This window comes from Zootoca vivipara, chromosome 2, assembly GCF_963506605.1.
Source record: "Zootoca vivipara chromosome 2, rZooViv1.1, whole genome shotgun sequence".
Lineage (NCBI taxonomy): Eukaryota > Metazoa > Chordata > Lepidosauria > Squamata > Lacertidae > Zootoca > Zootoca vivipara.
The window spans coordinates 82,113,794-82,131,273 of NC_083277.1; the positions used below are offsets into that span (position 1 = coordinate 82,113,794).

General features: G+C 45.7%; 1 protein-coding gene across 1 annotated transcript; it reads left to right on the forward strand.

The window, feature by feature from the left end:
- The first annotated feature begins 903 nt into the window (after positions 1 to 903).
- RTBDN (retbindin) lies at positions 904 to 16,768 on the forward strand. The gene is made up of 6 exons (XM_035107984.2): positions 904 to 1,190; positions 7,917 to 8,091; positions 10,050 to 10,134; positions 11,248 to 11,376; positions 12,204 to 12,312; positions 14,957 to 16,768. The coding sequence occupies exons 2-6, from the start codon at positions 7,926 to 7,928 to the stop codon at positions 15,257 to 15,259; spliced, it is 792 nt and encodes a 263-aa protein (XP_034963875.1). The 5' UTR covers positions 904 to 1,190; positions 7,917 to 7,925; the 3' UTR covers positions 15,260 to 16,768.
- The last annotated feature ends 712 nt before the right edge of the window (positions 16,769 to 17,480 follow it).

A 17,480-nucleotide genomic window follows, 5' to 3' on the forward strand; every position in this document is an offset into this window, starting at 1 on the left:
TTCCTTTTAGAAATCAATCACATAGTGAAGGGCCTTTTCAGTATTGGCCCCAACTTGGTGGAACGCTCTTTCACAGGAGACCAGGGCCCTGCGGGATTTGTCATCTTTCCGCAGGGCCTGCAAGACAGAGCTGTTCCGCCTGGCCTTTGGGTTGGACTTACTCTGACCCCTGTGTTTTCCTCCCTCATGGCTTGGATTTATGGACTACTTAAAATCAGGCTGCATTTTAAATTTTAATACTGTACTTTAATCTGTATTTTAATCAATTGCTTTTTATGTTTTATTGTAATTGTGTTGGTGTGAGCCGCCCTGAGCCCGGTTTTGACTGGGGAGGGTGGGGTATAAATAAAAATTTATTATAATTTATTATTATATTTTCAATAAATATACTGCTGATTGAGCAAGTGGGTTTACTTTGACCCACTTTCATGTATTTCTCACTTTCCAATAACAACTGAATTGATGTATCAAAGCTTAGAAAACAGGATTAGACAAATTTATGGAATGCAGCTCTCAGTCTCTAAACTAAGCCTCTGTATTCAGGAATAGTATACCGCTCTCCAGCAGAAGCTGGAAGCAAATCACAAGGACCGGTTATCTCTTCCCTGGCCTGTTGGGGAGCGTGTTGGGGAGCAGGCACGAACTGTGGGTCTTCTAAACATACCACGGGGAAAGTCACCATCCGTTTGCCCTGCCCCGTGCCTAGCCGCTCAGTGTGGCTAGACGGCCGGTTGCTTTCCCCGCACAGCGCCTTGCACCTTCCTCTGATGCGCTGCAAATGCGACCTAAGCCTCTGCAGCAGTGGCCGGGGGAGCAGGAGAGCCCCTAGCCCGGCTGGCCCAGCTCTCCTCCCGCATCTCCCTCTGGGCGGTCCCGCTCTTTCCCCCCCAGCAGACCCGACGGCTGGCTGGCTGGCTGGCTGGTGTCCTGCGCACCTTGGGGAGGGGTGGGGGAAGAGAGCGAGCGAGAGGACCCGCGTTATTTGCTGCAGCAGCGGCAAGAGAGGAGGCAGCGACTCCTCAGCTCCATTCCTCCGGAGCAGCGCGTGGTGGAGACACCGACTGCGCCGCCAGCTCTCCCCAGAGTCCTCCCGATCATCCGGGATCGGGGCACGCTTGCCTGAAGCCGCCAGACTAACCGATCAGGACAGCCCTTGCCCTGCAACACCTCTGCCGGCTGCAGCTTCGCAGGTAGGCATCTTCCCCAAGCCCCGGCCGTGCACAGCAATGTTGCTGCGGCTGCAGCCTGTCTGCAGGCGGGATGCTCGGAGGCGCGGGGTGAAAAGCGGGTCAGAGGCAGTGGCCCCGGCCACGCGTCTTCTTGCAGACAAAACAAGGCGATCGTGCGTGGGCGCCTTGGACATCCTCGGGGCAATAAAGAATCGCTTCTATCTCGGAGTAAGGAACCTCCCGACGCGCTTCAGTCTTATACTCCCCTTGCAATCCGGGTGAATGGGTGGGTTAAATTGATTTCACTACCGCGCCTTTAATACTGTTTGTGGTTGCAACGCGGGGCAGCTGGGGAGAGGGGTAATTGGTGTTTGGGGGTTGTGAGGATAGAAACGGGTCCGTTTTCTTCCGCGGTCATCATTCCGGGGTAGAAGGACGGGATATTTCCTCTGTTAGCCTCAGGAGACGTGAGGGATTTCAGGGAACAGAAAACGAGAAGCTCTTGTTTTTACTTTTCGTCGTTGCGTACCAGGTGTCTTGTTTTTAACTCCGCCGAGCTCCGGTTCAACTTGTTTGCATTTTGGGTAGCGGGACCGGGGGGAAGAACGGCGTCGCAGAGTCCACGGTTTTCCTTTGTAGTAATTGTAGCCAAGGGTAGGTCATGGGGTAAAGTAGTCCTTCAATAGGAAAACACACAGAGAAAGAGATTCGCTAGTACATTCTAGATGGACTAGAGACTTGGGCTTTTTTAAATGAAAGCTTGGGGTGTATTTGTAACGTGTGAATGCTGTTGTGCACTAGTTCAATCATTTGGCATATAGAGTACTACTAAAGTGGGATCCAACTATTAATTGTATCTGCAGCTTTTAGTGAATTGATTAGCTTAACTGAGTCGACACCTCTTGATCAACCAATTAGTTGATTTTTTAAGAAACAAATTTGCTATTGTAAATTGAGGTCTACACCTTTTTAAACCTAGCTTTGTATTAGCGTCACCCCTCAAAACTCACCTCTATTGCTCTTGTGGAAGTACACTGGGGTGGATAAGACAAGATGCTTCTGCAATGATGTGGACTGAGAAGAAAGATTTTGGAGGGGCTGGGGCATGCATGCAAAGTGGTAAAAATTAACTCTTTGGTGACCTGACCCCTCCTTCAACACACTGGGCGACTGCTGTCACTCTGATACCTAGCCGCCAGAAGACTCTTGGAATGTGTTCATTATTTGAACCATTTCGCTGAACAACATAATCACAAGATACAGGTGGACAGATGTCTCACTGTTTTTAGTTGCAAAGAACAAGAGTAACAAGCAGAATCCTGCAATCCATATTTGGGCAGTACCTTTATGTGGCCAACCAAAATGCCAGAAAATAGTATGCAAACTTTCAAGTTCTGCAGAATTTCTCATCAGGCTAGAATAAACAAAGCAAGTGAGGGGAAGAGGGAGAAGAAATGGCTGATGGCTTAAGGTAGATGCAGATGCATGGCTTCTTCTCCATCAGTCATTTTTCTCTCCCCGCTGTATTTGCCATCAAGCCTGATTAAGAGTTCTGGAGAACTCAAGAGTTTGCATACTATTCTGCCATACCTTGGTTGACCTAATAAAGGCATTGCCCTAATATAGATTGTGGGCTTTTCTTTGTGGGACATCATGCTTTCTGTTAGAATCAGCACAATTTCATTTTATTGGATCAACACCTGATCGTGTCAGTAGTGTGCAAGCTTCTTCAAGTAGCATTGAGTTCTTAATTCATCCTGCATATTCACATATTCTTACAAACAGTTGGTTCACTCACAGTGCAAGCCATTATTTATCTATACAGAAGTAACTCCCTTTGAGTTATTTTCTGTGTACCAACACACGAATATTTACCACTACTTACCGTATATAGGAACAGAGCTGTGGTTTCCTGATGCATTGATACATACAATTTGAAATGATATGTACTGCAGTCACATTTTGTATAGTTTTACTGAGTATACACATGTGAAGCTGCCTTGAGTGAGAATAAAACATCATACCCTTAAAAAAAATACTGGGTTTTATGCTGGGATGAAGGCAGTTGAGAGTCAAGTCTGAAAGCCTGCTCCATAATCCTAAATAATTATGGAATTATTCTGGTTATCCAATATGCAGGAAAGCCCTTTGTTCCAGGGCTGTATTCTGATACTAAAAATGGGTTCTGGAGTTGAGCCTCAGTTGAAGTTAAGCCCTGTCTGCTCCTTTCCAAAGCTGTGGATGGAACCCACTGAGGTCCAGTTAATTTTGTTTTGTAAAAGGCTAGTGGTAATTTGTTCTCAGGACACTCCATAAAGAGAAGAATTTTAGACTCATAGGATTGTAGAGTTGGAAGGGACCCTGAGGATCATTCTAGACCAGCCTTCTGCAATACAGGAACATGCAACTGTCCCATATGGGGATTGAACCTGCAACTTTGGCGTTATCAGCATCACCAACTAAGAGTCTCATGCTATTATTCTTGAGATGTGTGTACTGGGTGATTTTACACATAGCAGTTACATTCTTCAGCTCTACTGACTACAACTAATTATGGCAGGGAGGGAAGGACAGGAAGCCACCTTCTTTGGGGCCTGTCCCTAATCTGCTGGGATTGAGGCCACCAGTATTTTCCAGGCAGCTTGCCAGAGAATCACAAGGATAAAACAGAGTGAGGCCATCTGAAAGTCACCGTTCAATGTCAGTCAATTAACACCGGGTGAGACCTTTATGCTGAAGGACTCACTAAGTGTTCAGGAGTCTAACGCAAAATTGGGCTGGGGTTTCTAGAACGGAAACAGGGAGCTTGAGAAAGGCAGAGGCTTTGGGCCAATGGACACAGTGTTGACATAGACCTGAAATAACTAAGGTACCTTCAAATCGATGACCTGCTAAACAAAATAAATATTGCACATTATACCGGTAGGTGTTGTTAATTCATATTTTATGGAGCGAGGCTCATCAGGCGGGCTCTGAGCAGGGAGATGAATGGGCACTATAAAATACAACCTGCAAGGAATGAGCAAAGCTCTCTTTGAAGCTACCAAGTGTTTAGAAAATACTAAAGCATTTTCTCTAAAATTGCCATCACTTATTTTCATAGTTATTACACAGAATCCAGATGACGTTGCTGCCACTGTTGTGTTCCAGGACTTCTCCCATCCTTTTTTGTGCTATCCCCCCCCCCCCAGGTGCATCCCACTCCTAACAAATTCCAATGCACTTGCAAGATATTACAGTGCAAGATATTATGGATGAACCTTGCGATGAGACAGCTGATGAAACCTTCCTACGTTACTTGCCTTGCATACCCAGCAGAACCACCACCATTACTAGTCTTGCCCCCACAGAGCACTTTTGCAAAAGTTAACATTCCAAAGTTATCTGCTTGGGAAAGAGAACAGATAATGTGATTTGCCCTCCTCCCACACTCCTCTCCCATCCCTGCCAAACAGCTTATCAGTGGTGTTTTTTGCTTAAACAGAGATATTAATCTGCCACTGTTTCATATTTTGCAATACAATTTCTTCCTCCCATTCCTTTTCCACAGCTTGCATTTGACTTTTTCATTTTTTTAAAGTGTCTTTGTGTTTGTGTGCTAAAGTGCAGGAGCACTAATAAAACTTAAAACACATTATTGAGAAAACGTTCACACTTTCTTGTTCAGTTTTTTCTTGATTTTTCCAATGGTTGGTATGGTACAGTAACACACTGCCCACTTTTGCCTTTGTTATGGGAGTGGGCACTGCAGGATAAGGGGTGGTATGGCGCTTTATTATGAATGCTGTGTGGAACCCTAAGGTGGATCTGCTTCCAGCTGGTCCGAAATGCTTCATTAACACTAAAGAGCCTTTGTAGTGTAGCACTAAGATATATACACAGCTTCTTTTATTTTGCCACTGCAAAATAACGTTAACTCGGTTCCAGTGAGTTCCGGCTGAAATCTGAGTGAAATGTTTTCTTATTAGAACTACAGATGAACCATTCCAGATGAACCAAATTTAAAATTGTGGGATTTCTTAGGTCAGGGACGGGGTATGTGTGACCCTCTAGATAATGTTGGATAATTCTTATCAGTTCCACCAGCCAGCATGGTCAAGTGTCAGGGATGATGGGAGTTGTAGTCCAACATCATCTGGAGGGCAGAAGAAGATACGAAAAACGACACTTACCTGGGGGGGGGTTCTGTGTTCCTTTTGTTTACTTATTAATATTCCTTATTATTTGTTTTGCATTACTGTGAGTTTTTGAAACTAGCTAGCTAGATAACTAAATATAAACATTTTAAAAACAAAAAAGGTTAAGTAAAACTGCAGAGCAAAGCAAAATCATATGAGTTTGAAGACTATTGGTTGATAACTAAGATTTGATATTGGATTCAGCTTACAAGCCTGAGAGAATAAAGTGAAGGTGATTCCCTCCTCTAGGGACCAGATGATTTAGTCCTGCATCTTGCTTCGTATTGTTGCAAATGAGGCCACCTCACTGAAATTAGACACAGCAAAGGAAAAGGAGGGGTGTCACCTTGCCCTGCTGAAAGTACTTTCTCTGGTGAGATTTTGCCCTCTGGTACATCTTGCTCAAAGGCACAGCAGTGAAGGCAGCCGTCTGCCTGGATCGAATGAATTTCACTCTCCAGCACTTCCTTCTCTAATAGAAATCCAATATCTTTCCTTGCACTGCCAGGATTCTTTGCACCCACAATTTACAATAAAAAATAAGGTCCTCCATTCTTATTGTTTAGAGGGAATTGACTCCCCTTTAGGGGCTGCAATGCTGGGACTGCAGGAAGCAGGAGAGAGATTTGAGGGAGGGGTCTGGAAGCCAAAATCTGGCTGGGTTTGTTTTTGAAGCCAAATCTGGCTGGGTTGCCCCAACTACTCTGGCCAGCTTACTAAACACACACACACACACACACACACACACACACACACACACACACACCAGACAATGCAGGGAGCTAGAAGCCAGGACTGATGTGCTCATTCTACCAACCATTAAAGCATCTTCCTTTCCATCCCGTCACTTTTTCTTAGTCTGTAATACAGCCTTCCCCCAACCTGGTAACCGCCAAATGATTTTTTGGACTCCCATAATCCCCTGCCAGCATGGTCAATGGATAGGGATGATGGGGATTGTTGTCCAACATCAACTGGAGGACACCAGATGGGGGTAAGGCTGGACTAGCCTATAAAGCAATCTGACCTAGCTTGTATAAGCTTCTGTAATCTTTCATAAACTTATCTACCCACCTACTCTTTGTCTAGATTTCTGTACCAATTCCAGGCAGGCAGGCAGGCAGGTCCCACAGTGCTGATGTAGGGCAGCCAGGCCTCACTGATGCCCACAATAGTGCCAAGCTTATTGAGTTACCATAGTTCTTTCCAACCTTCCCTCTCTCTCTCTGCTGAGCTGCTAATGACCTTTTTGTTCTCAGGAGCATTCAAGCTTCTGAGCTGCACAGAATCCTTCATGGGAGAGGTTCAGTGCATTCTTGAGGAGGTGGAATCGCCAAAGTGCAAGAGATGTCACGTGAAGAGCTAGGGTTACCCACTCTCATTCTGAAGAAAAAAGCATCTGTGGACCTTATCCTGATAGGAATGATATTCTGGATCAGGGCCCCAAGGCAGTATGTTCACATTTGCAGCTTAAAATGCAGCATTTCCCAGATGCATTTGCACAGTTCTGCTCACCTCCAAAAGGGGATGGAGATGTCTTAACCCAACACGCATGGCCTTGTTGGTTTCTCTGCCCCTGCAACTCCCCAGGAAACTCCAATTCGTGAAATTCAACTGCACATTCGTGATGGCTGTTAGGGTATATTCTTATTACTGCTTACCATTTTCGATTCGGATTAAAGTTCGTTTGAGGAAAACATATCAAACGGCAGTGTTTGTGAAGCAACTACAGGATCGATGTGGATTGTGGCTATCGTCATGTGAAAACAGCTTTGGGAAACTAGGGGCAGGAATCAGTGGTAATGTGAACATACCCTCAAAGTGGCCAGGTGAAGCTTGTTTAAACACATGGCATTCCTGTGAGGCTTGGTTCTTAAATGGTGGCTTGGTGTGCAGCAATTAAGTATGGAGATTTGTCATCTACTAATTGCTATGGACTGAGCCACTGAGAAAGGCTGGCTGAGAACTTTTGACACCCTTATAATACAAATATTACTTGTCTACAGGTGCATTCTAACCCACCCCACCCCCACCCCCCCGGTACACTTCTTGCTTATAAAAAGGAAGGTTGGTGTACAGATTTGCAAACTGTTACATAATTGACATGGATCAATCGATTCCTCTGTTTCATGGGGGGGGGGGTTTCAGCCGGAACTCAGTTCCAGCACCTCTCAAGTGGGCACCATTGCATTATAAGAGAACAAAGGAGGCGTTCATGGTAAGTTCCAGCACCTCTTTTTCTAGAAATAGCACTGGTTTCATGAATGAAGCCCTAAGCTTAATCAGGGAGCATAGGAGCTGCTTGTGTTTCCCAGGCTAGAGTTGGCCCTAACAATGAACAAAGGGAAGGGTCCAACTCTACAGTGGATTATCAAAGCAGAGGTGTGGGGGGGGAATAAGGACGTTGTTGGAGCAGGACAGAGATGAAAGCATGTTGTGCATAGGAACACACTGTGGAGGGGGGGAGCTAGGACTAGATGGGAGTCCATTTTGTGTAATCTAACTGGCATGCTTCAAGGCGGCACTATCCAAACTGATTTAGTAATCCTTCCCCTTTCTCTTTTTTCAGGTAGTCATAATGAGCGGTGGTGGCGGCACTGTCTGGGTAATGGGTATAGCTTGGGCACTGGTCGTGTCATGGGCCAGTGCTACAGGCATGGAGGATCGCTGCTTGCCTGGAGGGAAACACAAAGCCATCCCAAGCCCAGAAGGACAGCTTGGCATTTGCCAGATCTATGCAGAAAGTGAGTATTGGTTAAGGGCACGGAGGCAGCAAGAGGGAGAAGCTACAAGGCTTGAAGAGCTTTGGGCAAGCAGGAAGCGGAGCTCTGAAGCCAAGGTTCCTCTCAGCATTTCCCCACAGGTTTGAGGAGAGATGAGCAAACCTCCTTATGGTTGATGAAATGAATGAGATGACCAGCTGCAAAGTAGACCTGTACCTTTAACAAGAGTTGGCATAGAAGAGCTCTCTAGAAGCTGGCGATATTTATCTCTACCCTATATTCTGGGCACCGCTAACCTGTAGCCCTCCAGATGTTATTGGACTCCAGCTCCCATCAGCCTCTGCCAGCATGGCCAATGGTCAGGGAAGGTGGGAGATGAAGTCCAGCAGCATCTAGAGGGCCTGGGCTTCCCCACATCTGACACAGTGTCACTGCTTCCTCTAACAGTGAATGAGTGGTCTAGTCAGCCTTGCCCGTAGCCCTATACTAATAGCTGCATCCAAACATGTAATGGGAAAGTTTGACCCATTGATTCAGTGGCATTTTATTCCACATGGGATTGTTTTATTTTTCTTTTAAAAAACATACAATCTCAGACAAGGGAAATTGAGTTAACCTTTACAGTACATTGTCCTATAAAGGGTGGTCTTGCTTTAATTTAGTATAGGAATTTACCAGCTTGATATCTTGTCTCACACTAATAAGGTCATACTGGGATGTGGGTGGTGCTGTGGGTTAAACCACTGAACCTAGGGCTTGCCGATCAGAAGGTCGGCGGTTCGAATCCCCGCAACGGGGTGAGCTCCCGTTGCTCGGTCCCAGCTCCTGCCAGCCTAGCAGTTCAAAACCATGTCAAAGTGCAAGTAGATAAATAGGTACCGCTCTAAGTGGGAAGGTAAAAAGCGTTTCCGTGAGCTGCTCTGGTTCGCCAGAAGCGGCTTTGTCATGCTGGCCACATGACCTGGAAACTGTACGCCAGCTCCCTCGGCCAATAACGCGAGATGAGCGCTGCAACCCCAGAGTCGGTCATGACTGGACCTAATGGTCAGGGGTCCCTTTACCTTTAATAAGGTCATATTTTGCATATTATATTGTGCTATCGATCGATCACAAAAATACATGGAGAAAGCTGAAATAGCAGCCCCCAGCTAACCATGTTCAAGGAAATCAATGTTGTATGATTATTTTTCTATATAACAAAAATGTCCAAGCAAACACATTTGATATGGACCATCAATTTTTTACCTCAGAAATCTTGGGAATGCTGCTACCGGGCAGGACTTACGCATGACTCTGCTGGACAAAAGAGCCATATGATGGCCCTTCAACTTCATGTTCCTCAAATCTTTCACTGCAGAGTCCAGGAACTGGACTTTCTCTTGGTTCAGGACCATATCTCACGAGGGCAACGCTCCAGATAAACAGATCAAAAGGTTCACTTTTTTAAAGTTAGCAGATCTTTCTTGTACATTTTCAGCCTCAGTTGTTTTTCAAGAAAAGAGGAAGGCTAGTGAGAATAATATGCATTTCATTTTGAGGCTGCAATGATCTCATAGCCCTGGCTGGTCAAAATTTAACTGCCTGAAGCGGCTTATTCCAACGTGTGTGAGTAGCATGTACTGCTATGCACAGGGTGCAAAGGAACTCAGCAGAGGCAACCCCTGGCGCCTGGGTGAAATTTTGGAGGGTTGTACACAGAGGCCACAGAGACTGTAGGGAGCGGGTTGGGAATGGGACATGGGTATAGGGTATAGGAGTACATATAGGGTTCTTATCATGCCCAGAATCCCTGCTAGTAAATTTATGTATGCATTGGCTCGTCACATGGTAACTGGTGGCAATTTGCATACATCCAGCTTGTTAGGCAATGCCTACAGCTGTTGCAATCAGTCTGTAACATGGAGGGTAGCTGGAATAACAACTGGTTCATCTCAGCACAAAGGAAAGGGGCTGCTGACAGAAGGATTCTTTCCCCACAGATGCCTGTTGCTCACCGGAGGTCACCCAGGACCTTTCCAAAGCCAATGACATCTACTGGAACCGCTGTGGGAGCCTTAGCAGCAGGTCAGACAGAGAGGCAGCCATGCTTACTCCAGTCGTGTGTGTGTGTGTGTGTGTGTGTGTGTGTGTGTGTGTGTGTGTGTGTGTGTTTCCGTGTGTGTGTTTCCTTTCCTACAAGCTGGGCCTACCAATAGGTGAGAGTTCCTGCTAAGACTAGTCTTGGAAGCTACCAGACAACTGGGATGGGGAACTTACTCCTAACTTAAAGAAAACAAAAGAGATTATTGTGGACTTTAGGAAATGTAAGCCGAATATCCAGCCACTTATTATTGAGGAGGAGTGTGTGGAACAGGTCTCGGTGTTTCGATTTCTGGGAATGGAGTTGAGAGATGACCTAACCTGGGGAGAAAACAGCAAAGACCTGATGAAGAGAGTACAGCAGAGGTTATACTTTCTGAGAATCCTCTGGCAAAACAGTCTCTCAAAGGGACCTGTTGACGGCATTTTACCATTGTACTGTTGAGAGCGTATTAACTTATGGTCTGTGTGTGTGTGGTTTGGGAGCTGCACGGCCAGGGGAAAAACAATGCTGTCCATGGTTGTAAAGACTGCGGAGAGAATAATTGGGTGCAGTCTTCCCACCTTGGATCAAATCTATGCTTCCAGGTGCCATAAGAAAGCTGCAAAGATAGTGCAGGACAGGGCACACCCCAAGAAATGATCTCTTTCAGCTTCTGCCTTCTGGAAGAAGGTATAGGGTTATGAAGACTAGGACTAGCCGCCTGAGAAACAGTTTCTATCCAAATGCGATTTTGGTTTTAAATGCAGTGTAAGGTAGTTTCTATGGGAGTATATTGTATTTAATTATGGGGTACAAGAGACTGTGGGCAGCTAATCAGGATGGGATAGCAGGCTTGTTGGTTTTGAATGTCTGGTGTAGATTTTTTTCAATTTCGTTGTTCTGTATGGGACAATGACAATAAAGATTATCTATCTATATCTATCTATCTATCTATCTATCTATCTATCTATCTATCTATCTATCTATCTATCTATCTGCTCCTTTCTTTCTTCACATTTTTTATTGACCACCACCCTCCAGTGGGTAGCCCTTTGCTTGCCATTTTAGGCCTGCTCCACCATCTTTATGCCCTAGTGCTTCTTTCTCCTATGCAGATGTGAGGGCTATCTACAGCAGCTGGAGTGTTTTTACCATTGCTCCCCCATCGCTGCCCAGTGGCCTCATCCTCAGCGCCCCACAGCTGTGCTGGCTGTGCCCCTCTGCCAGAGTTTCTGTGACCAATGGTGAGTGAAGTCTCCTTGTCCCGACTGGGGAGGGAGGGGAACCCTGTAAAGGATGAAGAAACAGGGAAACAGCGTCGTCTCCTAGAGATAGTAGAATGTCATCACATTGCTGGTGTCCTGTTTAAATGAAATGCCCTGCTGTTTTAAGACAGACAAGCAGTGAACGGCATATCGGGTTGTTGTTGTTTTACACTTAAAAGGCCCTTTATAAGTCATTTCCCCACGGAAATTCAACATGCTCGGGGACACTGTATCTATGACACCTGCATCTCGCTTTCGGCACTCCCAGTTCAATTTTGGAATAAATCAACTGGATGTGGGGAAGCTGAGCCAAGTGCAGGAGCTAACCTGGATATTGAGGGAAATCCATAAACTTTTTAAAGGGCACCTCCACCTAACACAAACATACTTCTATTTTTTGGGCCTCAGGCAGTGGACTGGTGGAAATAAATGTATGCAATTCTGTTGGCAAAAAGATTGAGAAAATGTTGAAGTGGGTAAAGGCAGGGGAAAGGAGGAAGTGCTTAGTGAGTATTGACCCTCCATTGGGACTGAAAAAGATAGAAAAAACTTGGGTTCATATCTCCATAAAACTTAGTCATAAAACTAACAGAGTACTGGTAACTTTGAGCTGGGGATTGTTATTCAGCCTAATATACCTCACAGGGTTGTCGTAAGGATCAAAATGGTGTGTGGACCTTGGAGCTCCTTGGAGGTCTGATATAACAGTAATAAAAGGTCTGGTCTGATATAATAAAAATGGTCTGATATAATAACAATTGAAGTTCAACTGCTTTCCTTATTGCCACACCTTCTTGTCACCTCAGGTATGACGCTTGCAAGGAAGACTTGACGTGTGCTCGTAACTGGCTCACCGACTGGCATTGGGGGCCTGAGGGAAACAACTGCAGCCAGGACTGCCTGTCGTATGGCCAGGTAAGGACACTAAAAGCCCCGAGATGGATGCAGCCCTCAGCCCCAGAAATCACATGAGTCATGAAGAGCATAGCTGCCAAGTTATCCCTTTTTTTAAGAGATTTCCCCTTATGCTGAATAGGCTTCCTCGTGAGAAAAGGGAAAACTTGGCAGCTATGATGAAGAGATGCCTGTACTGAGTCATGTTTGGGAAAAGCAATTGTTGGAGGAGAAAGAGTAATTACACCATTCCTGGGAGGCCTCAGCTTTAGCACAAACCAAGCCAAGTCTTTCAGTATACCTTAAATCACATAAATTATGTGGAAGGGCTTTGACAACAACTTAAGGTCTTTATCTCAACTTGTGATGCATTTTTAGAATAAGGTTCCCACTCCTCAAGGGGGGAAAGCTTAAAAGCGAGTGTGCCTCCAACTTTAGGTGGAAGTTGTTGGGGTTTGTATTCTTTTTCTCTTAAAACAAATAGACCTAGCTTATGTGACTCATGGTTCATCTTTTCAAGGAGCACTGTTCCACAGAGGAATGGTAACCTGAATTGATGTTAGGCTGGGACATTTTCAGAACTATTGTAGGAGCCATGAGTAAAAATGCTGACATAATGATATGCTCTTTGGCATTTTTAAAAACTGTTGTGCCACCAGCATTCTGTGTCAGAAACTGCAAGTCAAAGACAAAGAAAATGCCTGAAGAGATCAGTGGTTTTAATATTTCTTCGTAGCTACCTCTTTATTGCCAGTTACACAACGAGGAATTGTTTCCCACAAGCTTAGCGAATAGGCAAGGGGTTTCCTCCCATCTCTTAAAACCAGGTGACAGACATCAAGAGAGCACACTGCTTCCCAAATACCCAACTTTATCTCTCATCATGAGGACTAAAAGCCTAATTGTTGGAGGAGGGAATTGTTCGTGCTCTCAATGTTAGCAAGAGGCCAGAGACTTCAAACGTCTTAAGGTCAATCCGATAGTAAATGCTCCAGCATCTCCAAGGTTTAACAAAACAGAAACATCTCCAAGGTTTTCCTTGGATGTACAGGGCACACAAGGGGCGATCTTGGTCAATGAAGCCTCTTCTGTGTCTTGCTTTAAAAACACACACACACACACACCCAAAATCCCAGCTGCAGTTCAAAAGGCAGGTGCTACATTACCCCGAAGGTCAACAGAAATTGAAACCCCTCATATTATCTAACTCTACATGACATGTTTCAGCCTTTCCACTGGAGGCGAAGCTAATTCCTGGTGACTGCTGGTCGTCTTGCACTGAGACAGTTGAACCTTTGGGCAGCTAGCAGAGTTTGTGTCCAGTGACAGGCAGGCAGGCAGGCAGAGAGCAACAGCTTGGCAGGATGCCTGTCAGAAGAAATGGGCAGTATATGACTGACAGTGTGACAACGTCAGCACCATACAGCTCGTCCCTTCTTCCCCTGCAGTGTTTGCCCACCAAGGATGACAGACAGGATTGCTAGTAATGTGTGGTGGCTGCTGCCCTTTTGAATTGGTGGAGCTGTCATTTGCAATCCACTCTCTCCCCAAACTGAGTTTTTTTTACTGTATTTTAAGAAAGCAAAATAGTGCATCTAATCATGCGCAGAACGCAATGGTATCCCCACAGAAAAATATCAACCTTTATCTCAGAGCATCAAAGGAATGCTGTGCAAGGCCCTAAGCATGATATCCTGACAAAGTTCTTGTTTAGAAATCAAGCCACATCAAATGGCATAAGCAAGCAGCAGGCCCAGTTAGTTTGCCATGTGGTAGCTATTGTGTTGGTTTTTGGGGAGAGGCAGGAGCTAACAGGCAGCCGAGATTGTATGAAGCAAGCCCCTCTCACCCCATGCGGGAGCGGCTGTGCTGGTGACACAGCTCAAGTCATCAAGAAACTCGCTCTGCTGCAGGCCCTCAAAATGTTGTCTGTCTTTGGCTTCCTCCAGCCCTAGCCAGCATGGCCAATGGTCAGAGTTCATGGGCGCTGGAAGTTCCAACAATAGTCTCTCACCCACTTTGGGTTCTTTGAGTCTGCTGAGTGACAGATTAGTTTGGAAAACTAAAGCAAAACAAGGTAATGCATTTGTCTTTCATATTGTGCTGCTCCTTCTTCTCTTCCCACCTACCCCGTTGCCCAGTGGCGGACCTACATTTGGGGGGGCCACTGTCACCCCCCCCCACTTTACAACCAGGAATGAGATGAGGTCTGGGTAACCACTATTCTGTTTTTCAACGGGCTTGTTCTACAACAGATCGCCACACCTTTACAATGTCTTTGTGGGATGGTTTTGGGTTAAAAACGGACCTCCGGAACGAATTAAGTTCGTAACCCGAGGTACCACTGTACAGTAAACAACTATCTGACTTTTAGAAGACGTCTGAAGGTAGCCCTGCTTAGAGAAGTTTTTAATGTTTGATGTTGTTGCTTTTTTATTATTGTTATTAGTGTTCTGTTGGAAGCTGTCCAGGGTGGCTGGGGAAACCCAGCCAGGATGGGTGGGGTATAAATAATAAATTATTACTATGATGATGATGATGATGATGATGATGATGATGATGGAGGAGGAGGAGGAGTGTTGTTCAGACCTTAATTTCTGCACTGAGGCTGCGCAGAGCAAAAGTGCTTCACATTCACAGCTCCCCACCTCTCTCTTCCCTTCAGATGTACAAGGATGGCAAAGAGCTCTGCGAAACCATCTGGGACGATTCCTTCGTAGCCAGCACTGATCCTTGCGAGTGCCTGACGCTGACCGCCTCCGACTCAGCCCTCTCTGCCTCTTACCTGCGTCTTGAAGACAGCGACAGCATGGAGGAGCCAGACACCACCAAGGAAGGCATTGAAAGAGGCAGTGCTAGCCCTGGAGGGCCCTGCCCAGGCAACCCCTTGCTCCGTCGCCTGCGGAGGAACATGCAGAAGCGCTCAGTCTTCATGGAAGACGTGGAGGGTAGTGGGAGCGGGTTCTGATTGGGAGACAGCCAGCCTCCCAGGGGGAAATAACCCCCTCCCCTGTGGTTTTCTGAGGCTTGGGGGGGAGATCGCTTGTAATCTATGCAAATCCTTCATGTCCCATGTTACCAGCTTCTTGCCATCTTGTATAGCTCTGTGCAACCTGGGTGTGGCCGTGGCAGAGGAAGAAGGTGTAGCAATTTAGCTGAGCACTCTGATTCCCCATGCCCTAGAAGCAGTGTTTACCCCATGACCTAGAAGCAGTGTTTTCCCCACCAGAGCACCACCTTCTACCCCCTGTATGCCTGCCTGTGGCCGCTGCTTCCCCAACACACATCTTGTATATCGAATCATAGAATTGTAGTGTTGGAAGGGACCACGAGGGTCATCTAGTCCAACCCCCTGCAATGCAGGAATCATTTTGCCCAACGTGGGCCTTGAACCCACAACCATCTAGAACAGCAGGGTTGGAGAGCAGACAATGGTGGTTTCTTCACTCTCAACACCCTGCCTTCCCTTCCAATGACTTAAACACCCATTCCCACCCCCCACCCCCCAGTGGTCCTCAATCAGAGTCTCCTCTAGCACTATGGGGGAGGGAGCGATGTCTGTCTTTCAAAGGCTCTGGCCTGAGAGAGTGAGAGGTTGCATAGACTTAAGAATAAATAAGTCAATGAGATCATTCTGCACTGACTATTAACTCCAGCTACTAATAATGCTTTAGGTATGTTTGCCTGTAGAACTGAGACAAAATGAAATAGCCTTCGCTGTTTGTGCTTGACACAGACAACAACAAAAAATCACTACCTAGGAAGTAGGATCTGAGAGTTAAAAGGCTGGTTACAGTTCTGTAGCAAGAAAACTGCAGATCTTTGTAAACCAACAGCTTCTGCAGTATTAAAATGGCCAGTGCTTCATAGTTAGCTTTAATTTGTATACAACCAAACACAGAAGGGGGAGGAGAAAGAGATTGTGCCACTGATGTGGCTAGATTTAGATTGGTTATCATTTTAACAATTCAATGTGTGTATCATGGAAAAGTTTAAAACATCCATTAAAAAAAATATACAGAGCCTCCAGTGTGAACTGGTCAGTGCCATGTACCGGTAGTATGACCTAGGCAGAAAAGTAGTTTGTGAACCAAAAGAAGAAAAAGGCATCTCAAGTGGGTGAGTGGACAGAATAGTAAGATCCCGGGAGTTAGAATCATAGAATTCAGCGCAGGACTCGAGCCCTCAGCCGTCCCTGGGTGGGCTCGAACCACCAACCTTCTGGTTAACAGCTGGTTCTTACCTCCATATCTTATGCAGCACTCCTTGAATTTCACATCAAGCCCTGTATTACCATGTGCAAACTTCCTTTATAATATTGTCTACCTTCTGTCCAAAACAGATCTCGTCACAAACATGCACTGCTTTATCAGCTGCCTTTTCATGCTCTTGCTTGTTCACCCTTGTCCATGTTTGTTGCAAATTGCACACTATGTATTGGTTCAAACCTATTACTTGTGGAGAAATTAAACAACAAAAACGACTTGCGTGGGTCGGTATTTGTGGAAATAATCTGTGGGTGGAAACCCCCAGTAGGTATCTCTGCAAAAAACAACACCACCACAAACCAGTCCCTTTCTTAGCTTTCGACACGTCAGGCTGAATGGCAAAATGAACTTGGATGAAAAGGGAGAGAGCCCACTTAGACAGGAATTTTCTGTTAATGGCTCAAGCTGCCTGATTTACTTGTTTGGTTTGTGTTTAGAGTACAGTATTATGTATATGGTATTATGGGTGTTAGTTGCCAAATCGCAAGACAATACTTGTGATCAGTGAGGACCGCTAGCTTGCTTTCTCCAAAACAAGAGACCTCTTTAGGCACTGTTCCATTTGAACCCTTCCTTGGTTCAGGATTGTATTATAAAAGTAGACATTAGCCTTATTGAGTGCTGCTTACCAAACAACCATCTAACACTGTTAAACAGTGCTGAAGCAAAAGTGACCTGGCCCAAAGCACAGGTGTGGTGGGGAGTCTGTTAGATGAGGATAGGATAGTGGAAAAGCAGGTAAGGTAATGCTGAGCTGGTTCAGGAGAGGGATTGGTAAAGAAGCATTTCTTCAGGAAGCTCTTGGAGGAAAAGGAAATTGGCTTGATAGAGTGGAGACGCTCTTCTTAAGAGAGCAAGCTACATTAGGCAGGAAGATGGGGAAGAGAGAGATGGATGGAGTTGGAGCTGACTATAAAGAAG